Source organism: Oncorhynchus clarkii, chromosome 13 (assembly GCF_045791955.1).
Source record: "Oncorhynchus clarkii lewisi isolate Uvic-CL-2024 chromosome 13, UVic_Ocla_1.0, whole genome shotgun sequence".
Lineage (NCBI taxonomy): Eukaryota > Metazoa > Chordata > Actinopteri > Salmoniformes > Salmonidae > Oncorhynchus > Oncorhynchus clarkii.
This window is the reverse complement of record NC_092159.1, coordinates 60,883,319-60,908,312: the sequence shown is the minus strand read 5'-3', so window position 1 is coordinate 60,908,312 and position 24,994 is coordinate 60,883,319. Positions and strand designations below refer to the sequence as shown.

The 24,994-nt window shown below is 44.6% G+C and overlaps 1 protein-coding gene, 1 long non-coding RNA gene and 1 other non-coding gene across 3 annotated transcripts in view; 2 read left to right on the top strand and 1 right to left on the bottom strand.

The window, feature by feature from the left end:
• LOC139365194 (serine/threonine-protein kinase/endoribonuclease IRE1-like) overlaps positions 1-23,428 on the bottom strand; it is a 28,331-nt gene extending 4,903 nt beyond the window's left edge. Inside the window, exons 1-16 of the mRNA XM_071102651.1 lie at positions 23,062-23,428; positions 16,689-16,809; positions 13,041-13,074; positions 12,633-12,705; positions 12,117-12,189; positions 10,481-10,603; positions 8,928-9,029; positions 6,447-6,708; positions 5,116-5,194; positions 3,556-3,715; positions 3,147-3,262; positions 2,846-3,049; positions 1,151-1,394; positions 857-947; positions 366-555; positions 41-140 (exon numbers count right to left, since the gene is read on the bottom strand). Of these exons, the coding sequence (XP_070958752.1) occupies positions 41-140; positions 366-555; positions 857-947; positions 1,151-1,394; positions 2,846-3,049; positions 3,147-3,262; positions 3,556-3,715; positions 5,116-5,194; positions 6,447-6,708; positions 8,928-9,029; positions 10,481-10,603; positions 12,117-12,189; positions 12,633-12,705; positions 13,041-13,074; positions 16,689-16,809; positions 23,062-23,142 (2,053 nt within the window). The 5' untranslated portion in view covers positions 23,143-23,428. The remainder of the gene's footprint in view (positions 1-40; positions 141-365; positions 556-856; positions 948-1,150; positions 1,395-2,845; positions 3,050-3,146; positions 3,263-3,555; positions 3,716-5,115; positions 5,195-6,446; positions 6,709-8,927; positions 9,030-10,480; positions 10,604-12,116; positions 12,190-12,632; positions 12,706-13,040; positions 13,075-16,688; positions 16,810-23,061) is intronic.
• A 55-nt stretch (positions 23,429-23,483) lies between these two features.
• LOC139424094 (uncharacterized) lies at positions 23,484-24,792 on the top strand. Its single transcript, XR_011635904.1, has 4 exons — positions 23,484-23,714; positions 23,801-23,914; positions 24,118-24,232; positions 24,418-24,792. It is a non-coding gene; the product is annotated as an uncharacterized lncRNA (long non-coding RNA).
• Positions 24,570-24,711, top strand: LOC139365353 (small nucleolar RNA SNORA50). The gene has a single exon (XR_011626639.1). It is a non-coding gene; the product is annotated as a small nucleolar RNA SNORA50 (small nucleolar RNA).
• Positions 24,793-24,994: the final 202 nt, after the last annotated feature.

The following is a 24,994-nucleotide window of genomic DNA, read 5'->3' as shown; positions in this document are numbered from 1 at the left end:
TGACTAAAGGTAAAATAAAAAAACATCTTGTGATTATTACCTATATTGAGGGAGTGCAGGTGTGCCAGTCCTGACATGGTCTGCTGCAGCAGCATCACAGGCTCCAGTCCATGTCGATCAAAATCCTGTCTCTCCACATACTGAAAGAGGAAACAAAGAGTCTGCATCCAGTGAGTGAGTAAAAGTAACAAGAAGCAAGTTTAAGAGGATGAATTAATTAATACATGAATGAGAGCGTAAGCTGAAAGGTCAGGAAGAGAGAGGGTGTTGTAGGGCTTAAGACAACTTTGGAGGGCCAGATACATTTGGCTCGTGGGCCGGGTGTTGCAGACCCATTGGTTTGGTGGTCAGTGAGGCTGCAGTACCTCTTGCAGTGAGGCGGCACACAGCTCTATGGCGATGTACTGGAACTGGCGGTCCCTCTCTGTGCAGAAGTAACGGATGACGTTGGGGTGCTCGTCCGACTCGCGCAGCAGGTCCACCTCACGGTCAGCAAAGCTGAAGCATTCTGGGAGGATCCTCTTGACTGCCACGGCACGGTTGTCAAACTGACCCCTGGTGGACAGAGCAAGGGAAGGTTAGTAGAACATTCCTAAACAGACACTTTACAAAGAAAGGTTGAGTTCTTGTCTGTATGTTTGTAAAACTGAACATTCATCAAAGTAAATGAAAAACGAAGGTTGTGTCCCAATTCTCTTCCCACTTGCACAGAAATAATGGGGATGCGGCCAAAGACTCTGGAGAGTCTATATGACGAGTAGAGATGATTGAACAACTGAGCAGTCTCAAAAAGGCACTTGACTTTCATTTCACTTTGTTACAAAATGTAGATACATTAGCCTGGGGTGAGACTTACTTATACACGATGGTTCCCTCTGCACCGTGTCCCAAAACATTTTTGGGACGGAACATTATCTTTCCAACTCTGACTATGTTGGAGTCCTCATCTGATGAACCATAAAAAAAGCACATCAGATATTGGAATCAGAAGAGTATCTTCTCTCCTTTTCAAAACAATTGCCAGGCATCAAGATGAACAGAGCAGTGCTAGACCTACTGTAAGTGTGTGAGTGAGTATGTGTGAGTAATTGTGTGCGCATCAATGTGTGTTGTCTTTATCAATGTGTGTATCCACTTGTGTCCTCCATACCTCCGTCCTCGTGCTCGTTGGCGGAGCTGCCCAGCTCGGGCACAGACAGGTTGGAGTGGTTGGATGCACGGGGGGTGATGTTGGGGGTGCCGTTGGGACTGCTGTGGTCTGAGTCAGCGTCCGGGGTCAGCAGGGGCAGGTCGGTCCCTGGGGGAGAGAACGGCTGTCTCCTCAGGAGATCCAGCCGCTCATCCAACTGCCTCTGGAACTGTTCATGCTGTAGCTGCTGCTGTTTGTGAACACTCTGGGAGAGGAGAGATGGAGAAGAGGGTGTGTGTAAACCAGAAGTACATGTATAAGTGAGCTATAGTGTTCAAGTCAGGTTTGTGTTATATCCATAACTCAGCATTTCAACTAAACTGTGGCTTTACTTCATACATTTAACACAGAGCCTACCACCATACTGGAACTAAACTGTGGCCTTACTTCCTACATTTAACAGAGCCTACCATCATACTGGAACTAAACTGTGGCCTTACTTCATACATTTAACACAGAGCCTACCATCATACTGGAACTAAACTGTGGCCTTACTTCATACATTTAACACAGAGCCTACCATCATACTGGAACTAAACTGTGGCTTCCTACATTTAACACAGAGCCTACCATCATACTGGAACTAAACTGTGGCCTTACTTCATACATTTAACACAGAGCCTACCATCATACTGGAACTAAACTGTGGCTTCCTACATTTAACACAGAGCCTACCATCATACTGGAACTAAACTGTGGCCTTACTTCCTACATTTAACACAGAGCCAACCATCATACTGGAACTAAACTGTGGCTTCCTACATTTAACACAGAGCCTACCATCATACTGGAACTAAACTGTGGCCTTACTTCATACATTTAACACAGAGCCTACCATCATACTGGAACTAAACTGTGGCCTTACTTCATACATTTAACACAGAGCCTACCATCATACTGGAACTAAACTGTGGCTTCCTACATTTAACACAGAGCCTACCATATTACTGGAACTAAACTGTGGCTTCCTACATTTAACACAGAGCCTACCATCATACTGGAACTAAACTGTGGCCTTACTTCATACATTTAACACAGAGCCTACCATCATACTGGAACTAAACTGTGGCTTCCTACATTTAACACAGAGCCTACCATCATACTGGAACTAAACTGTGGCCTTACTTCATACATTTAACACAGAGCCTACCATCATACTGGAACTAAACTGTGGCTTTACTTCATACATTTAACACAGAGCCTACCATCATACTGGAACTAAACTGTGGATTCCTACATTTAACACAGAGCCTACCATCATACTGGAACTAAACTGTGGCTTTACTTCATACATTTAACACAGAGCCTACCACCATACTGGAACTAAACTGTGGCCTTACTTCCTACATTTAACACAGAGCCAACCATCATACTGGAACTAAACTGTGGCCTTACTTCATACATTTAACACAGAGCCTACCATCATACTGGAACTAAACTGTGGCTTCCTACATTTAACACAGAGCCTACCATCATACTGGAACTAAACTGTGGCTTCCTACATTTAACACAGAGGCTACCATCATATTGGAACTAAACTGTGGCTTTACTTCATACATTTATGTCACTCATGTTCAGCTTGTTGACTGACAATTTGTACAGCCAGGTAGTAACAGCCATACACCAGATCACCACTAGGTGTCAGTGCTCCCTCACCTTGGGGTAGATGATGATGAAGGCTACCCAGCCAGCCAGGAGGAAGGTGCTGAAAATGATGGTGGCCATGTCTTTAAGCATAGAGTCCACAGGGGCCTCCACCCTCACCTGTGAGGTTCGCCCCGGCTGCTCCTGGATGGAGGTGACCGCCGGGGGGCTGGGGCCCACAGTGGGGCCTTCTCCCATGTCACTCTCATTCACCTTCTAGGGGAGGACGAGGGAGAAGATATTTTTTATACCCCAACAAAATCAAATCAAAGAGGAGAGGTTAGTTGGCATGCTGAAGGACTGAAACACACACCTCCTCTAGGGTCTTCTCTGTGGTGGGGGGGATGACATTGCCCTGCTGGCGTGGGATACTGTCAGGGAACTTCTCCAGGATCTTGTTATGGGCATCAGGAGGCGTCTCATGATGACCTGGGAGAGAAACGCATCCAACCAGCATCAGCATCATCACTGTGATGATATTACAGTGTGTGTAATAACATCTATAACATCAATAACATATTCTTAAATCATTATCATGCTGACATCACTGAAAACCAACTTCCATCCTTATTCTACAGCCACAACTGCATTGAAGTGTATGGACTTGGACAATGCTTGTGTTCCACATTTGAGAACTAACTGAGCATCCAGCAGAGGGCACTATAATAACACAAGGTAGACACTGGGGAGGGGGGAAAATGCACAAGAGGAGTGTTCTCTACCTATGAGGAGCAGGTGGTTCCTCATGAAGTTGATGCGGTTGCGTTCCCTCAGGGCAGAGTTGAATTTGACGCTGGTCCTGGGGGTGATCACACACTCCTCCTCCATTGTTACCTCCTGGCTGTTAGGACCCTCCAGCATGGGGAAGGTGCTGCCGCGGGGCTACAGGAGACACACAAACCACTAGATTATGGAACTTTTTTAAAACTAGGGAAGTCACCTAGTGATTGACATCCTTTTCAAGTACTAAGTAGTTCAATGTTAATATACACTAACTGGCCCAAAATATGTGGCCACCTGCTCATCGAACATCTCATTCCAAAATCATGGGCGTTAATATGGAGTTGGTCCCCTTTTTGCTGCTATAACGGCCTCCACTCTTCTAGGAAGGCTTTCCACTAGGTGTCGGAACATTGCTGCAGGGACTTGTTTCCATTAGGCCAAAAGAGCATTATGCACTGATGCTGGACGATTAGGCACTGATGCTCGCAGTCTGCGTTCCAATTCATCCTAAAGGTGTTCGATGGGTTTGAGGTCAGGGCTTTGTGCAGCCCAGTTAAATTCTTCCACACTGATCTCAAATCATTTCTGTATGGACCTCTCTTTGTGCACAGGGGCATTGTCATGCTGAAACAAGAAAGGACCTTCCCCCAAACTGTTGCCACAAAGTTTGAAGCACAGAATCGTCTACAATGTCATTGTATGCTGTAGCGTTAAGATTTCCCTTCACTGGAACTAAGGGGCCTAGCTCAAACCTTGAAAAACAGCCCTAGACCATTATTCCTCCTTCACCAAATTTTACAGTTGGCACTATGCAGTCGGGCAGGTAGTGTTCTCCTGGCATCCACCAAATCCAGATTCATCTGTTGTACTGCCTGATGGTGAAGCGTGATTCATCTCTCCAGAGAACGGGTTTCCACTGCTCCAGAGTCCAACGGTGGCGAGATTTACACCACTTCAGCGACGCTTGGCATTGCACATGGCTTGTGTGCACCTTAGGCTTGTGTGCCTATTTCATGGAGCTCCTGATGAACAGTTCTTGTGCTGATGTTGTTTCCAGAGGCAGTGTGGAACTCGGTAGAGTGTTGCAACCGAGGGCAAGTGGTTTTTATGCGCTACACGCTTCACCACTCAAAAAGCTGAATCCACTCATTTGAAGGGGTGTCCACATGTAGTTTAATGTTGTTAAATGTTGACAGAAACTAATACATCCTTTACTACTTAGAAGGAAACTGAAATAAGTGGGATGTCAATATCAAACGGATTACGTCAAATTAATCTCAACATCTTATTGTAAATAGATAGAAATAAGAGGTCTTGCTGATACTATCTCATGTTCCTCTGTGCTGCAGGGACCCAGGCCTGAGGGGATTGTGACCTGGGTTGTGGTCAGGTAAACAATCAAACCAACACTAGTGCAGGTCCCTGTGACTTTTAACTCACATCTTTGATCTTGGGCTAAGAGATCAGCTTCCAGAAGCTTCCAGTTGTTTGATGATGTTCTAGATTCTAGACGGAATGTCACATTTTGTTCTAACACAGAAGAGCCTAGTGCCACTCACCACGACCGTGACCCCATCATGCACCAGGGAGGGCGATGCGTACAGGCTGGTGGAGTACTTGCCTACGTAGAGTGTGGCCCTGTGAAGACAACAGAACAGGATAGTCTTAATGTTAGCTTTAAACAAGGAAGAGAAGCCTAATAGTCTACCTCAACCAGGACATTTAGAATAGGGAGATTCTCTATTATACTGTAGACCGCTTTGACTTGAGTCAGAAAACTGCACTATTTGTTACAAACAGACAATTTCACACACACACACTACAAGATCACCCACTGAAACTCTTATTTCTCCTTTCTTCTGAAATCTGGTGTAAATAGAAGTACAGAACTGTATTGTGAAACCATGACTGAAAGAGTCCATCTGTGTTGGTTAGATATGTATCACTTTATGAACAAATGAAACACCTCTACAAGTCCTGACTACACCACCACTGGCTCATGCAATCATCAAACATAGATATAAAGAGATCTTCAATACACCCCATCAATGATTCAGAGCCCTGGAATGCATATCAAAGCTCTAACACGAGATGGGGCCAACCCCTGTTCTCAGGATGGGGAGATCAACCGTAACACGTGCTGCTTGCAAAATCAACTTACACAACCCATCAGAAATTACTTGTGAGACTTCAAGAGTTCAGTTAAAGCATTTTCAAAGGGGCCCCTGTTAACAAAATAAATGCCTTGAAGGAAAACAGAGATCCGGAGTAAATTATTTAATTAATCATAAGAGAGAAGGAAGTGGCTAAATAAGCGTGAAACTAATTCAACAGAAGTCAAAGGAGAATGGTCTTGGCAGAAATGCTGTGGCAAATGCTAAAGGGGAGAGGCTCTGCTTGGAGTCTTGCTGAGCATAGACTGGAGCTGGTAGAAACCAATCAACATTGTTTATAGAAAAGGGTGGGGCTTCTATTCCTAACCCATCAGGACAGAATCCTCAACCCAGATATGCAAATATATACAGTACCAGTCAAAAGTTTGGAAACACCTGCTCATTCAAGGGGTTCTTTATTTGTTGCTATTTTCTACATTGCAGAATATATGTGTATGCACATTCAATGCCCATGGCTATGGGAAGATTTGCATGAAAGTTCAAGCTAAAACAGTAGTCAGCTCTACACTTTAAAATACCCACCCCTGGGGGTATTTACTATAGACAAACAATGACATGAGGGTAAAATGGACACAAGTGACAATGAAAAAGTTTCATCCAATTGTCTGTGTTTTTCTATGAAAGCATAAGACACCTACAAAGTCATTTCTTAAGTCAGGGTTGTGCCTCCATAGCTGAGTAACTAAAGGGAAGCCACGATCACACAGTCTACTTACATGAGCTTGTTCTTGGGCTTCTTCTCCTTGGGGAAGGGATACTTCCACTGTGTGATGCGGCCCACCTCGCCTGACATGAAGGTGAGGTAGCGCAGCGTTTCCACAGCGACGTTGGTGAGCGGCACCTTGCGCAGGCCCTCGCGCTGCCATATGTACATGGCCACCACGGGGGAGTTGTAATTCTGGATCCACTGGACGTCACCCGACTCACTGTCCACTGTCACCACCAGCCCGTCACCATTGGAGACAAAGTGGGCCATTTCTATAAGGGGAGGGGGATAGGAGGGGGGGTTACGTAAACTGTGTGTACGTATTGCATCATTGCAACTATGTGAAAGATGACGTGAGGTGGACAATACACATATATAGAAAGAGGTAGAGAGGGAAAGAGATGGAGATGTGAGGAGAGGGAGAGAAACGTGAGGAGAGAGAGGAGAATCATATACTGCTCAAAAAAATAAAGGGAACACTTAAACAACACAATGTAACTCCAAGTCAATCACACTTCTGTGAAATCAAACTGTCCACTTAGGAAGCAACACTGATTGACAATACATTTCACATGCTGTTGTGCAAATGGAATAGACAACAGGTGGAAATTATAGGCAATTAGCAAGACACCCCCAATAAAGGAGTGGTTCTGCAGGTGGTGACCACAGACCACTTCTCAGTTCCTATACTTCTTGGCTGATGTTTTGGTCACTTTTGAATGCTGGCGGTGCTTCCACTCTAGTGGTAGCATGAGATGGAGTCTACAACCCACACAAGTGGCTCAGGTAGTGCAGCTCATCCAGGATGACACATCAATGCGAGCTGTGGCAAGAAGGTTTGCTGTGTCTGTCAGCGTAGTGTCCAGAGCATGGAGGCACTACCAGGAGACAGGCTAGTACATCAGGAGACGTGGAGGGCAACAACCCAGCAGCAGGACCGCTACCTCCGCCTTTGTGCAAGGAGGAGCACTGCCAGAGCCCTGCAAAATGACCTCCAGCAGGCCACAAATGTGCATGTGTCTGCTCAAACGGTCAGAAACAGACTCCATGAGGGTGGTATGAGGGCCCGACGTCCACAGGTGGGGGTTGTGCTTACAGCCCAACACCGTGCAGGACGTTTGGCATTTGCCAGAGAACACCAAGATTGGCAAATTCGCCACTGGCGCCCTGTGCTCTTCACAGATGAAAGCAGGTTCACACTGAGCATGTGACAGACATGACAGAGTCTGGAGACGCCGTGGAGAACATTCTGCTGCCTGCAACATCCTCCAGCATGACCGGTTTGGCGGTGGGTCAGTCATGATGTGGGGTGGCATTTCTTTGGGGGGGCCGCACAGCCCTCCATGTGCTCGCCAGAGGTAGCCTGACTGCCATTAGGTACCGAGATGAGATCCTCAGACCCCTTGTGAGGCCATATGCTGGTGCGGTTGGCCCTGGGTTCCTCATAATGCAAGACAATGCTAGACCTCATGTGGCTGGAGTGTGTCAGCAGTTCCTGCAAGAGGAAGGCATTGATGCTATGGACTGGCCCGTCCGTTCCCCAGACCTGAATCCAATTGAGCACATCTGGGACATCATGTCTCGCTCCATCCACCAACGCCACAGACTGCACCACAGACTGTCCAGGAGTTGGCGGATGCTTTAGTCCAGGTCTGGGAGGAGATCCCTCAGGAGACCATCCGCCACCTCATCAGGAGCATGCCCAGGCGTTGTAGGGAGGTCATACAGGCACGTGGAGGCCACACACACTACTGAGCCTCATTTTGACTTGTTTTAAGGACATTACATCAAAGTTGGATCAGCCTGTAGTGTGGTTTTCCACTTTAATTTGGAGTGTGACTCCAAATCCAGACCTCCATGGGTTGATAAATTTCATTTCCATTGATAATTTTTGTGTGATTTTGTTGTCAGCAGTTTCAACTATGTAAAGAAAAAAGTATTTAATAAGAATATTTCATTCATTCAGATCTAGGATGTGTTATTTTAGTGTTCCCCATTTTTTTGAGCAGTGTATTTAATATTAGTTTCCTTTGATATTGGATGATGTTCAATAGTAATATGTTGTGAGGATAATGACAGTAGAAAATCATCTCCCTGGATCTATGTTCTATGAGATATGCTTTCAACCAGAGAGCAGGACGATATCAGTAACACAATACTCGTTAGTATCATGGCAAGGAAACAAAAACACGAAGCGGATTTAACTTCTTTAGGAAAACAGCCCTGATGTTGGAAACAAACATCATTGTTGTCATCCAGATTCACACGTATTTATTTTCCAAGCTATAGCACACAATATGTTACATCCAGCAGGTTTTTACAGGACCAAAGAGTTACATCTGCTTCCTGTTTTCATTTTTGCCATGGAAAATATATTGTGATACTGGCATCATCACAGCCCTACCAGACAGCAGGTCTCAAACAACTCAGTCTCTCACATACATAGCCTACATTCACTGTCGCTATCGAGAGATATAAACGCATGTCTTACTGTATCTGGTGTCGTCGTCAGGCAGCGTGGAGGCGTAGTCGAAGTAGGTGGCATTCCAGCGGAGCTCTCTACTCTTGGTGTCGTACATGGTGATAGTGTACTCTGGGGAAGGGACAACATCATATACTGTAGCCTAGAACATGTAGGATATGCCAGAGTAGTGAAACTAAACTCAGCAGGACTCAACCCATGGTGATATTGTGCTTTGGGAAGAAATGGTGAGAGCGCTCATTACAACTATACAGCTATGGTGACAACACTGGCCAAATTCATGTTCCCCTGACAGAGGTCTCCATGTCTCAAAGCATTTATACTTCTTGGACTGCTGCCCTGGCAGCCTGACCTTTACAACCGCCATAAATATCTACAACAAGCCACACACAAGTCATCTAAAGTGACATCAAAATTAAGCGGATGCCATAGGACACAGGGTATGACAGATCACCGCAGTAATAACTGGGAGTACAAATGGACATGGAAGTAGAGTAGCCTTTCCAAGGCAGTAAAGTTGCCCCTAATCGCTGACCTTGGGTCAGATTCACATTTTCCCCTCTAATGGTTAAGGTTAGGATTGGGGGAGGGGAGCTGATCCCAGGTCTGTAAAGGGGATGTGAATGAGGATGTGGAAAATGTCAACCTTAGTCTTTCCCGAGCCTGTACAGAAGTTGTAGCGATGAGACAAGATAGTAGCTACTAAAACAATTGGATACCATGAAATTGGGGAGAAAAGGGGGTAAAATAAAAAAGCCACTGGGCAATCCCTATGAGGTTCAGTTAGGCCCAGGCTCATAGAGATGTGTTCTGTCTATTCGTTTCTATGGATAGACCCGTTTGTCCCCAACCCCTGTCCCCTCTACATCCCTGCCTCTTCCTGGCTTCACCTGTTCAGCCCTAACTATCCTTTCCCCACAGTCCCAAATCTACTTACTTAATCTCCATAGGTACCTTATCTCCAGCCTATCCCAGCTAATTTGTTTGTACCGTCTAGGCCTGGGCCTAACTGAACCTCATAGGGATTGCCCAGTGGCTTTTTTTATTTTACCCCCTTTTCTCCCCAATTTCATGGTACCCAATTGTTTTAGTAGCTACTATCTTGTCTCATCGCTACAACTTCCGTACAGGCTCGGGAGAGACTAAGGTTGAAAGTCATGCGTCCTCCGATACACAACCCAACAAAGCCGCACTGCTTCTTAACACAGTGCACATCCAACCTGAAAGCCAGCCGCACCAATGTGTCGGAGGAAACACCGTGCACCTGGCAACCTTGGTTAGCGTGCACTGCGCCGGGCCCGCCACAGGAGTCGCTGGTGCGCGATGAGACAAGGATATCCCTACCGTCCAAGCCCTCCCTAACCCGAACGACGCTAGGCCTATTGTGCATCGCCCCACAGACCTCCAGAGCCTGGCACAGCTGGCGCTGCAGTACAGCGCCCTTAACTACTGCGCCACCCGGGAGGCCCAGTGGCTTAAGGGGGAGAAGTGAATAATGAATATCCCATAGAGATGTTTAGACCCCAAGCCAGCCAGGTGTAGGCTGGGCTACAGGTGCCTACCGGTGCGTCCCAGGTAGAGCAGGGAGGAGGAGGGACACAGCATCTCAGCAAAGGAGGAAGTGAGGGTCTGCTGCTTCTCCCCTGTCAACAGGTCCACCACGTACCACAGGTCCTGCTTCTTACCTGCGCATACACACAAAGTGATACAAAAACAGACATAAGGACATCATGAGGACACAAACACATGGACACAATAGGGCTGGGTGATATATATTGAATTCATTTGTTTGTATGGGAGTTTATGTCCACTTCTCGTGTCTTTTTGGTCTCGTCTCCTTTTCATGCTCAGTTTCAGTCGCACGTGGCATTGCGTACCACTAGGAGCATTTTAGCCAAAGCCTATTATTCAAGCTGTCTAGTCTGTGTTTTAATAAATATGCAATAAGTATAAAAACACAAATATATAAGGAATTGGCAACTCATTCTCATTCTCGGTAGGCCACTTGATTTCAACATCTGGCTAGCATGCTGTTCAAACAGTTGGAGACGGACAGAAGGGTGTGTTCATAACAATTCAACTGTTCTATCTAGTCAACTACCAAATAGATCCAAGTTAGCTAAACTTGAAATATAAATATTAACTGGATACTCACTAACACGTGGGCTTGTAATTGAGAGAATGTGTATGAGACCCGTGTTAATGCTCTATAATGCCTGCTACAAGAAGTGAATCCTTATTATGCATGGTTCTTTTTAGGCCACATCGCCCAGCCCTAGGAAACACAGAGCAGTCAGCCTAATAACATTGTAAAAACCTACTTGTCTCTGGTCTGAAAGAAGAGCCATACATGCAGTTGAACCACATTCAATCTGAGTTGTTTATTATGCTCATTATACTTTGAGTTAATGGGAGGGACAGAGGGCGGGCAACCTCAGTTAAGTAAAGGTGGGCTAGCACCCAGCATTCTCCCAGGGGGTAATGGGTGTTAACCTACCTATAGTCTTATTAAAAACACCCCATGCCCTGGTAGTGCACTGTCTCCCTATTGTGTTGGTGAAGGGAGTGACATTAATCGTTATTCTGGCTGGACTGTAATAACAACGCCTGATGGATTACGAAACAGTGTCCCATCTGCAGTGCTGGTGGCCCCACCCGTGAGTAAGATGTTGTTGGCTGAGCTGCTCCTCAAACTGACTTTGCAGGACGGCTTTAGACTGAAGATTACGGTTGTCTGTCTAGCACAATGTAAGGTGAAAATTGCCATTGGCCAACAGGTTTGACAATTAACACAGAAAATTCTCCCTTTGTGCTCGCAGTGGCTTCAGTGAATGGGTGTGAAAACTTCTACAGGACTAAGAAACATGACATCCATTTTCTCCGCTGAACAATGGCACGGTAGATAGGTTAGATTACGGTCACGCCTTCGTGCCGCAGTATATTCAAAGGAGCAGGAGTTATGATGACCGTGAGGTGAAAGGAATGGAAATGTAGTATAACGTCTTTTAGTTCTAACAAGATTCTATTCATTCATTAGAGGTCAGCCTGATCGGGAAATTGAACAGTAGTCCCGCTTGGTAGAGTAGATAACCATGACAACGTAGTCCAAACTGTTCCTGGTCTGTTCGAAATGTCTACATGTCATGTCAGTGTGTGTGTGTCGTCATATACTCCAGGTCTGAGAGCTGGAAGAGTTACCCATGTAGATGATCCCGTCAGAGCTGCGGCAGGGCGACGCCTGGACCAGCTCAGGTATGGTGAAAGGCAGTTTCTGTGGAAAACAGGGAAATGTCCATTGGCCCACTCATAAGCATGTTTACTGTTAGTGTATCAATATCAAGGGGTCAATGTTGAGCAATGCCATTTCATCACAAACCACATACTCACTCACAATCTCACACAGACTCTGCTACTACAACCACGCCAAACAGAAATATATGATGTGCGCGCACACACACACACCTATGTGCACTACATGTTTTGCGTGACTTGCTTATCACCTGTGGTTGGCAGATATGTAGAGGCCTTCTAGAGAAAGAGGAAACTGTCAGTTCCTCTCTAGTGAGGGGTGACCCTGTTAGTCTAATAAGGGGGTTCAGTGGTTCCTCTCTAGTGAGGGGTGACCCTGTTAGTCTAATAAGGGGGTTCAGTGGTTCCTCTCTAGTGAGGGGTGACCCTGTTAGTCTAATAAGGGGGTTCAGTGGTTCCTCTTACAGTCAGTCCCTCGTTGTTCTTCCCTCCTAGAGAGTACAGGCTGCCATCGTTAGGGTCAGGCAGAAAAGCTGGCCTACGGCGAGAGAGAGATGGGGTAGAGAATGTTAACACTCCGACAGATCATACATAATTCAAGGTGAAGTGTGCTATGACACCTGTGCACTATAGGCCTAAATAAAGTTGGATTTGATTGTTGGACAGGGCTTACACATTGTCAGATCAGTCATCAATGAACCCGGTTGTATTTTGAATAGAGTAGTCTTATTGCTCAAGCAGAACAGGACAAAAAACAGTTATGCATGCTCAGCACATTGTGTTAATTTCCTGTTGCACTCAATACACTATGACACCCAAACTGACAGACTCGCACACAAAAACTGACAAACACACAGTCTTCAGGATACTTACTCCGCCACATGTGTTGGAACCTGCAGAACAGGATCTGTCCACAGAAGAAAACGGAAGAAAATGTGCCTTTCAGTCATCAGTGCCATGAATAGTACACTACAAATGATGACAGTACCGGTTGATCAAGAATCAGCAGCATGTATACAGTACACAATATGAACCACTACACTGCTGTCTTTCCTGTTTGAATATAAACCCCATAGTTCTTCAGTTCATAAACGATTACTCCCAAACACAGAATTAACTCAGAAGGTTTACTGAAAACTTTAAGGTCAGGGATCTTTTACTCTCTGATCTTGTGAAAGGAAGAATTAAGAATCCAGCTTTAATATCGCAAATATTTTAAATTTTGCTCCTAAATTAATCTTTGTGCGCGCCTATATTTTTCAACTTACGCCACACATGCTCCTTGTAAAAATTGTCAGCATACACCCCTGCATTGTTGGTCTCAGGTTAAGCGGCTCCTTAAACCACACTTGTCCTAACTGATAAGAGGCCAACGCCCCTTATTTAGCTAATGACAACAGTATAGCCTAAATAAACAGTGGCCAGTAGCCCACAGGGGACACATTAATACTCACTGTAAAGGCCCAGGTCGTATTCTGAACTTCGCAGCTAGAAATGTATTGTATAGAGCGGACATGATTCCCTATTCTACATGATAGAGAAGCAGGTCTGTTCTACATCATATATTACTATCTGAATGTCCTGTAATGTCGCACCTCACTGAATGTGATACAGCACCCAGGCCACCCTGCCAAACTGGCACACACAGGGACCAGGGCGTAATGACATTACTACTAGACAAACACACACAGTGGCAGTGGAGTCCACAAGGTCAGCCAGATGGAACCTCTGCTCTGACTGGCAGAGGTCTGTGCTGGGTGGTTTACCTGGAACTGCGTTTACACAGGTAGGCCAATTGTGTGATGACATCTTTTACGGACGACCATGCAGGAGATGTATATATTTTTTAGTAGAACGTTTTCAATTCAATTCAAGGGGCTTTATTGGCATGGGAAACATGTGTTAACATTGCCAAAGCAAGTGAGGTAGATAATATACAAAAGTGAAATAAACAATAAAAATTAACAGTAAACAATACACATACAGAAGTTTCAAAAGAAAAGACATTTCAAATGTCATATTATGTATATATACAGTGTTGTAACAATGTACAAATGGTTAAAGTACAGAAGGGAAAATAAATAAACATAAATGTGGGTTGTATTTACAATGGTGTTTGTTTTTCACTGGTTGCCCTTTTCTTGTGGCAACAGGTCACACATCTTGCTGCTGTGATGGCACACTGTGGAATTTCACCAAGTAGATATGGGAGTTTATCAAAATTGAGTTTGTTTTCAAATTATTTGTGGATCTGTGTTTTCTCCATTTGTAACGACAGAGAGCCGTGTTCCGACCTCAATGTTCTTTCCCTTCACTGAATATGCACCTCACCTGATAGCGTAACTGTTTGGGAGGACACACTGACTATTGATGTGTGTGTTGTTGTATGAACGAGTATACTTGCCCGGCGTGTCATAAATGTCACTGGTAGGTGCAGCAGGGTCAAGACAGCGATGCATCGTTTTATCCACGCCTACCATTTATCCTAGCAACATTCAAAGCTGCGCTGATTGGTCAGAGTTCAGTTGTTCCTGCGTTTTAAAAGAACAAACGCTACAGACAGAATCGCCTCCAAAACATTGCCATCCTTACTTTGCATTTCCCCTGAATTTGGATATGAAGTTGCATTTAACTATGAAGCTTTTTAGTTTGTGACTGCAACCAGCTTGATTGACCAGATGGATAGCATTGACATCATGGATAGTTTAATTGTTTTTGGAGATAAGTAAGATGTGACTTATATCAAGTGTTATCGCTAGCTTACATCACCGATTGGGTTGAAGCTGTCTAGTAATGCGTTGACCACACTAGGAGTTCGAAGTGTTTACAAAATGACTATTGAGATACTTAGCTACATTACATTTGTGCTGGTACGCAACTAAAAGAGATGCTAGCTCTATTCATTCACCATTACTGACAATAATGTAATGTTAGCCATCTACAGTAACTTGTTGCTTGCCTTTAGTTAGGATAATTTCAAAACGAAGCCGCGGAACTCCCGCGGTTCGTGGCATGGCACGCACGAGCAAACTACGAACTCCCAGTTCGCCGGGATACCTCTTCAGCTATCTTCCGCGTATTTACTTAATCAGTATCTCCGAACTCTGACCAATCAGCACGGCTTTGAATGTTGCTAGGTTGCTTGTGGGCGTGGTTTGGCCCCATAAAAAGGACATGCCAGGGATGGGACCCATGCCAACCCTGGGTTGGATCCTACCTGCTGGGCCTGAGTGACAGGTTCCTACCTCCCTCCAGGCTCCTTCTGTGGGCATTAGTCAGTTAGGCCTCAGGGAAGACCTGCCTATCTCCTGGATGTGGGCTTTAGTTAGTTAGGCTTCAGGGAAGACAGCAGATGTTTGAGAAAGGCGACCTGGTGCTATCCCTGTCCATGTTCATATTAAAATGGCCTTTTAAGGAAACACAGGGCTCAGATGGGACCAATTCCATATTCTCATGTTTATTAATGATGTTATACAGTATCAGGTGTGACTCGCTGGTTTGACATGAAAGGTCAACCATTTGTGATCCACCGTTTCCCTGTTATTCAGCCCATCTGATACGGTTTGCATGTGTTGTTCACCTTGAATCCAACATGGAGTTTCAGTAACGTTACTAGCCTAGCTACATGACTTCTAGTAAATGGACCCTGCATTAGTATGCTAATCATACCAATGCTCATTCTGACCATGTAACCTCAGACAGGGTGTTTAGATGTGTTTTTTTTTATTGTCATGTGCACAAGCAAGTACAATGAAACGCCTTTCTTGCAAGCTCTTTTCCAACAACGCAGTAATCATTATCAGTAGTACTATAAAATAAAGTAGAACAAAAACAAGAGAAATATAAATACAGCAGAGCAGTTCACCCCTGCCTATTATGGCTGACCACGATTAAAGGCTATATCTGTCCCACTCTCTCCAGGTTAATGATTACCAGGTTAGCATGCGTGAGCAAAGAGTTCACTGCATTTACTCATTCGCCGGGAGAGCAGAAAATACAGTGAAAACACCCACCATTATCTAAACCCAGAAATGCCTCAAAAATGCCATTTACACAGTGAAAAATAATCTGTCAATACATCCCTTTATGAGAGGTAGGCCTGAGAATAACACAGTTACCATAGTTTATGATCGACAGCCTACTCCCACGCTCACTAGAGCAGTGTTGATTTCTCTAACCATTCAGTACCTCAATAGCTGTAATTACAGTATTAGTACATGCAATGATACGCAGCTGAGGTAAAAAAAAGTAGGCCGACACGTGCATTCTTCCCACTGCCTCGTACACTGTGTGATTAGTTCTGAAAATAATGTTTCTGCTCTGAATCTGGTTTCCACCATTCAACAAAAGACGAAATAGAGCTCGTCTTCACTTTCACAAACTAAAGGGGTCTCGATTGTGATCCTTGTGGAACAACAATGGCACTTTGTTTCACAGGTGTAACTCAAACAGCAGCTAAAGATTGATAGAGACAAACAAAGGCGCTAGTGAATTACTCAGGACTCTCCTCTTCTTCCTTACCCTCTTTCAGCGTCCATTTGATAGAGCCTGATTTCTTGCTGACGGCGTGTAGGTTTCCATCCAGGGTGGACACAAAGAGCAGGCTTTCGGGGAGGGAGACGGTGCTGGCGCGGCAGAAACTCTGCAAGACAGAACACAAAATACTGTAAAAGCACATCTATAGGGGAACAGAAGATAGTCTTCTTAGTGGTATTCAACATAAGCCAAGGGCCTAATCTTAGTATTCACCTCTTTCAAAAAGAGTTTAATCTACAGCCAATGCAAGTACCTTCTGTTGACCAAAGAACTCTGGCCATATCAGCCCTGATATGACCATGGCCTCTATGGCTAGACACTATAATAATGGAAAATATAGCCATAGAGCCAAGGACGCATGTGTGCCGTTGTATTGTATACGTGATGAATAATGAACGGTTTCAACTAATTAAATGGTGGTATTTTTGAACACTGATTCATAATCAGTTTGATCATACCCAACTATAAAATAGTCTACACTACATAGGAATACAGGCAATGTGCTGCCATAACAGAGAACCTCCTGCAGTTTATAAGGCCCCAGAGGAATGCCAATACTGAGAAGGACTGTTTCCCTCAAGGACTGCCGGGGCGGCAGGGTAGCCTAGTGGTTAGAGTGTTGGACTAGTAACCGAAAGGTTGCAAGGATTAACTGCTGCCCCATATCGCCAAACATTACCTTCTCCCCAAACTGGCTGTGTAAAACACTTAGGAACAGATGAGGGGTTAGATCTCGCTACCTGCCCGCGGGGGAGTTAAGGCTTCTGCATGCTTCAGTTCGTCTGTGCTCGCATAGTCCCTAACAAGACCTTCACTTCACTTGAAAAATGAGAAAAGGAGGCACGCAGAGGCCAAATCAAGCTCTGTGCCTCTTTTTTTTTTACATAATTAGTTGACAGTAGGTTGGGGCAGTACGTCCTGTATAAAACAAACTCACTCCTTTGACAACCTCCTTCACAATAGCTCTGCTCCGCTAAGAACAATAAGCATGAAAGCTCTGAAGACTGGAGGCTGCTTTGCAGTAAATGCTGTACGGCCACTTCAGACGTCAGATTGACCATGCAGAGCTTTTATTTGTTGTTTTCAAAAGGGAGTCTGTGATAAGAGTGGGCGGGAAGGCTAGGTAAGGGTCAGGACTGGGAGACTGAAGAGTGGGGAGGAAGGCTAGGTAAGGGTCTGGGGTTAGGACTGGGAGACTGAAGAGTGGGGAGGAAGGCTAGGTAAGGGTCAGGACTGGGAGACTGAAGAGTGGGGAGGAAGGCTAGGTAAGGGTCAGGACTGGGAGACTGAAGAGTGGGGAGGAAGGCTAGGTAAGGGTCAGGACTGGGAGACTGAAGAGTGGGGAGGAAGGCTAGGTAAGGGTCTGGGGGTCAGGACTGGGAGACTGAAGAGTGGGGAGGAAGGCTAGGTAAGGGTCAGGACTGGGAGACTGAAGAGTGGGGAGGAAGGCTAGGTAAGGGGCAGGACTGTGAGACTGAAGAGTGGGGAGGAAGGCTAGGTAAGGGTCAGGACTAAGGGGCAGGACTGTGAGACTGAAGAGTGGGGAGGAAGGCTAGGTAAGGGGGTCAGGACTAGGTAAGGGTCAGGACTGTGAGACTGAAGAGTGGGGAGGAAGGCTAGGTAAGGGTCAGGACTGGGAGACTGAAGAGTGGGGAGGAAGGCTAGGTAAGGGTCAGGACTAAGGGGCAGGGGAGACTGAAGAGTGGGGAGGAAGGCTAGGTAAGGGTCAGGACTGTGAGACTGAAGAGTGGGGAGGAAGGCTAGGTAAGGGTCAGGACTGTGAGACTGAAGAGTGGGGAGGAAGGCTAGGTAAGGGTCAGGACTGGGAGACTGAAGAGTGCAGCTAGTGCACAAAGGGTGTGAGGAGGAACACGTGTGCCAAGATTTAAGAACCTCTGCAAAAGAGCCACATGCTGCTGTCTGCAGAGTCACCAATATCAACATTTTGGCTCCCGAGTGGCACAGCGGTCTAAGGCACTGCATCTCAGTGCAAGAGGTGTCATTACAGATCCTGGTTCGATGCTAGGCTGTATCACAACTGGCCGTGATTGGGAGTCCCATAGGGCGGCTCACAATTTGCCCAGTGTCGTCCAGGGTAGGCAGTCATTGTAAATAATTATTTGTTCTTAACTGACTTGCCTAGTTAAATAAAGGTTACATAAAAAAATATTGGGCTGATAAAGCAAGCATGGTCGGCTTGCTTTACTGTGGAACTCAGGGAGAAATGTGTTTCTCAGTCACCGCACAGACAAAGAGTGGGCTGAGATGGACATGCGAATGTGTTTCTCTCCAGTCCTTCTCATATCACTCTCTCTGGGAGAGGGACACAAGCCCACATGGGCAGACTGACTGGGTTCAGTAGAAAAACATGGACAGCAATTTTGGAGAGAAGGAATGACACAACCAAAAATGTATGCAGGCGTAAGTGGGTGTATGCCGCGCCTGAATCACTGACCACACTTTAAGCTCTAACAGAGGCCCGGTCAAGCCAAGGGGGTGTTTCTTTCCTTAGAAGTCTCTGTGGTCAGTGAGTGCAAGGGATCTTTAAAAAAAAAAAAACATCACACTGATATGCGATACGTAGTCTTCATTTTGATTTTGGCACAGGAAGAGGCCGGGTGGGAGTGTCTGTACTGTAGAGTGCTCTGGCTGCTCAAGGGTTTTGACTAGATGGGATACAGCTTTTGTAAAAAAAAAAATTTAAAAAAAACTTTCCCTAGCAGGTTAGGATAATTTGCATAGCAGGTTAAGGTTAGGAAGGGTTAGGGATAGCTAAAATACACCAAAAACATAAAAACATATTTTGACATTCATTTCACAAAAGCTATACATCTCTTATAGCCATGACCCAGCTAAAGGAGGCAGCTAGGGCCAGAGGGATTTTAATACCGTGCATGACTTGTGTGTGTACAAACCTACTCCACTAACCCCACCCCCACTCCTCCAGCCAAACCAAAGTTAGAACAGTAGAACATAGAATTGAATGTCTTAATTCAATGGGATGAAACTTCCCCTCCAAAGGGCACTCAGGATAGTATAACTAGTCCCTGCTGTTTCTGTTAAAGGCAGATCACTGATCTATAATTACTCCAGGCCCTACCCAGCACTCAGACACTTACAAGGGAGAACTAGGCCTAAGTGCTGTTAGGCCAGAAACCAATGTGCCCCCCCCCCCCACATCACAACCAGCAAGCCAGGGCCTGAGGAGCACATGGCATCCAGAACAAACAGAGTACACTTCAGTGAATCACCCCTGGCCTTCTATGAATCAGACAGCCTTGTTATGTTGTCTTCCTCCCAGCCATCTACAGTCTACGAAATTGACCAGACCAAACACACTCGGCCTGCTGGAGTAACGAAAGAAACCCAAGGTTACTGTATGAAGCTAGGCCTATCTGATGAAATCAAAGCAATTATAACCTAACCACGTGACTTAGGTGCTGTTTGCTAGCTACAGCTCATTTATTTAGCAGTTTATCTAAAAATGTCTATGGTAGAAGGAAGCGTGTGTGTTTCTGGGTTTGTTTGTTCAGTTAACCCTGCTGTAATCTTACAGTCTACACACCGGAGAGAGCTTGTGTCAATACTGGACACCTGTGGTTGTTCCCACTGGCTTATCACCTCATAAGAACAGTACCAGGAACAGTAAAACAATAACCATCAATGTCAATGTATTATTATTCATCCCCACAAACCTCCAGCCTGCTCTCAGTTTCAAAATCAACATCTCTGGAACATCTGTCGGACGGTTGGAGTTTGTGAGAAGCAGCACTCTGTTCGAAACAACGTTTAACACCTTCAGGCCTAAAAGTACATCCTTGGGACATCTGTATGCGGTTGTTAGGCTATACGGTATGATTGATAGTATAGAGGAGTTCTATACTGGTCTGTATCTGGGAGCGGGAGTAGAGAGAAAAGGTCATTGGAGCAGGCCCCGTTTGGTTTACATGTCATAATGCTTTTTACCAGGGAAAGAAGTCAGACATTGCGTAACACTGCTAGGGTTACATAATATACCCAAACCTGGCGAAACAATTCTTGGCAGGTTCCGAGCTTTCACTCTGCCTCTGCAATGAGGCCATGTTCCATTAGAGAGACAGAATGAACATGCCTAAGAGTTCTCAGGCAGTGGTATCAGGTACATGTGATTGGCAGGTTTCCCACCATCAGTCAATAGGAATCAAAGCCTTCCAGGGAAGAGGGAACACAAAGGAGGGGCAAACAAGTAGTCTTTCAGAGTAATGTAATGCTACTGATGCTTAGAGCTAAAGGTCTCACTGGTAGAGACCGGTGAGAAAGTGTATTATTATTTTTTTTTACATTGCATCTAGGCTTAGGCCTAAATGTTCTCAACCACTACTGGAACCACTAAGAGAGGAGGCACTAGCCTACAGAATTCATAGGCCCAATCAAAAAGAGAGTGAAAAACATTGACAATAGATGCACCCTCCAGAAGGGACATGGAGAACAGAAACCGAAATACTCAGAAATACTTAGTGGAACTGAATGTAGAAATGACCTTCCAACCTAAATCTGCAGGATCCCTGTTAACTGACCTATTATATCAGAACAGACCATTGCCTTGAAGAGGTGTTATTGACAGCAAAATTGACAATTTGCACAAGGTAATTAATGCTCGACTCTAGCAAGTGCTTTATCAACCTTGCCTCCATTAATTCACCTTCAATGGAACATTTCCAAAACAGTCTGAATGTTTCCTCCCATTTGTAGACTCGCTGTAGCGCTCACAGTTTGTGTGCAGGCATGAATTAAGACAGGAACTGATGACGCTCATTATCTGGTGACCACAGATCAAAATCGAAGAGGAAATGTTTTTTTTGAAAAGGTGAGGAAATTAAACCTACATGGTGTACAAATGGCCATGCATGACCAGGTTATGTATATTTTGTGTTGAACAACCTGCGTGTCCCTTCTTGAGCATCTTGCCCTCAACACCACCTTGCATTAAATTTCACTGTGGTTTTATTTTAATTGTCTACTTGTTTTGCCCACATGCAATGCACACGTAGGCAGGTCGGATGGCCAGATATTAGTGTGTGCAGAGACTTAAAACATCAAGCATGTTTGTTTTGTGATTTCTCTGTGCATGGCCATTTGAGCTCCCTTCCACTTGTCAAAAACCAGTGGCACCGTCTCTGCCGCGGCTGCACGTAGACCCTAATACACCCGCACAAAGTGCCTGCACAGACATTGGCCTTGTGATAAGATAGGACGCACACACAGTCAAACAGAACATACACAGACTGAACTCTGTCTATACGCACATGGTAGCACGGCCTGCAAGTATAACTGGGACAATAAACTGAAAATTATCAACACCAACCAAACCGACCACTTATCATGGACATTTTGCTGATATCATACATTAAATACCCTATAAGGGCCTACTAGAGAAATGTGACATTTTAATTTAAATACGTTTTCTAATATGGGTGATTGTTGATGGGAAACTGATAGCTACAACATTTAAAGTATTATTATTAAGGGTAATAAATGAAAATAAAAAACTGGCCCACATTAATGTTAAACTTATAGTTCAATGTATTGTTATCATGACAATAGTAAATTTATCGCTATATGGATTTTTGCCCAGCTCTACCTACAAGTCTGACTGCAAGAGTATGAGCACAACCAGAACAAGCATGCTGAATTACTAGGGCACTGAGTGTGTTAAACAAACATCCCTGCACTGCTATTCATAAAGCTACATGTTGGATAGCTACATTTTGAAAGCACTATCACAATATTTTTATTTTATGTTTTAGAAAGAAACATTTAACACAGAGCAATGGGCTTGCTCCAGCAACCAGTGAGGTGGTGGAACTTCACCTGATTGGTCTTTACTGACAGACTCGTTACATGGGGGTCTAAAGTCTAATCGTATCAATTTAGCTAGGGTCCCCAGCCTGGCTCTAATGCCTTGGCTTCATCTTATGGCATGGTTAGATTAGCCAACTAGTGTGACTTAATGGGTAGTTTGTTGAATAAATGCTGTAGAATACATTATCTGTAATTTTACCCCTACTACAAAAACAGGAGACTAGCTAATACTACTACTTCAAGCAATTTAACAACATACTATATTGGCCTTAGCTTAGTTGGAGTCGACACTAGTTAACTAGGCATAAAATATATGACTGGTTGTTAGCTAGCCAACCAGCCAAGTATACTAGCTAACGTTAGCTAGCTAATAACCATTTAGCCAAAAATATCAGCTAGCTAACTAGTTGTAAATATTAGCTAGGTGTTAACCCCTAAACCCATTAGCTAACTAGTTAGCCAATATGCCAATTCCTCCCACTAAGGTTCAGTATCGTAAGTTAGGTTAGCTACTTACCATTTGAAGTGGGTCAATACTACACAGTAACGTGAAAATGCACCACAATAGGGCCCGACTGCTAACCGTCCAGTCCATCATACAGTCCACACGGGGTAGTACGAGTTACATAGAATGCAATGCGTCGATACAACCAAGTTTTAAAGAGGCATTCCCAAAGAGTTACGATATCAAAACATTTCAGTTTGTCTGTGGCGTTGCTACTCTTCTTGCTTCGGTAATCAAGTGTCTCTGGCTCTGTGCCGGTCCAACTTGCATCTTCCTGAAATGAATATGTGGGTGTTGGACTTAGATTGCGAAGTCCGAAACAGTGGAGGAGGGGGGGAAATTCTAGGATGTCTCTCCACCAATAAGTACACAGCTAGCTACCGGATATGCTTTGCAAGCAAGTATAAATTCGTCGGGGGTCTTCCGGTCACATTACATCAAGCAAGAGGAACATGGAGCGTATGTCTGATTACAGACGCATGGCTCAGTCTGTGCAGACTAAACGCGAAATGTGTTTACCCATATTGTTTGATGGACGCTATAAGATTATACATTGAAAACTGTAGTGAGTGAATGTCAATTAATCCCTATTATGTAATTTTGCAAGGAACTCAGTAAAAAGGCCAGTAGCTAATGGCTAACTAGCTACTTACGACTCGTTCAAGGTAAGGTTAATTTATTGACATCTGGATTGACTTTAAACATCCTTGATGCTAAATCATTTCGTTAATGTTTTGATTCTATTCCCCAGGAAAGTCGGAGGCCATTACGAGCACCACAATCATGTGCGGAGACTGCGCACGTGGTCCGCAGCATGGCCCTCGAGTCCACGTTGGGACCATGGAACCCCTTGTGTTCTCTTGAGGTAGTTGCATGCAATGGCAATCCAATAACCATAGAAAATATCCATTGTTGTATGAATGATGTTTTAACGCGTTAGACTTCTGATTGACAGTGAAGTTGACTTTTGTTGTTCTGACTCATAACCCAGGCATGGACATCAATGTGGTTGTCTCCAGTCTTGGTGAATAACTTTTTTTGTGCTTATTTTTGCCTTTGCGACTTCAGGGAATCGTAGAGTTAATGTGGCTTGTCTTGGAGCAGGAGACGTGTAAGCCATTAACAGCGTGGCTCCTTTCTACGAAGGAACCCTGCATCATTCAGGTTTCCCTCAAAGACGAAGGTGAATACTGTGATCTCGACATTTGTAGTGCAATGGCGGGGGGTTTATGAATGATGATTAATGCGTTAGACTTCTGATTGATGGTGAAGTTACCTTTTGTATTCTGACATAACCCATTCTCATATCAAACTGACTGTCTGTTTGAAATAGTAGGCTTATTTGTGCCTTTTTCCCCATGGATCTAGGTGCAGTCATGGGAGTCCAATGTGGCGCAAAATGAATACCAGGGAGAGACTTCAACTGATACAACTCAATTTATTGAACATTATTATTAAGTTGTCCAATAAAGTCATATTTGTAGTGGAATGTTTTGTGTTTTCATTTATATCGTAACTGTATGCACTGTCTTTGAACCAGCAGAGCCCTCTCCATGGCTCTGTAGGCCAAGCTACAGCTGCAAGAACAAATCAAAGGCTTGTTATAACTGGGGTTACTTGGCATTTCATCCCAAGTTTCTCTTTTAAATGCAACTCACATCTACTCACTAATATTTGTCGTGTGTGTGTGTTCTGATCTTTAATCTGAATACTTGATGATTTTGAAGTACCATTCCCTAATTTTAGAGCTACAAGGAATAAACCAGTAGTGTATATATTGTTATAGGCAGATTAAATCAACTTTTTTTTTTTAGTTCTGCATATTATTTATTCTGACATTTTAACCTGTTGTGTGATCTGTGCACATGGGCAAATGTCCCTATAACTCAAAAGCACAGTCACTATGGCCCAAACAACCACTCATTAGTTTGAATGAGCCTAGGGT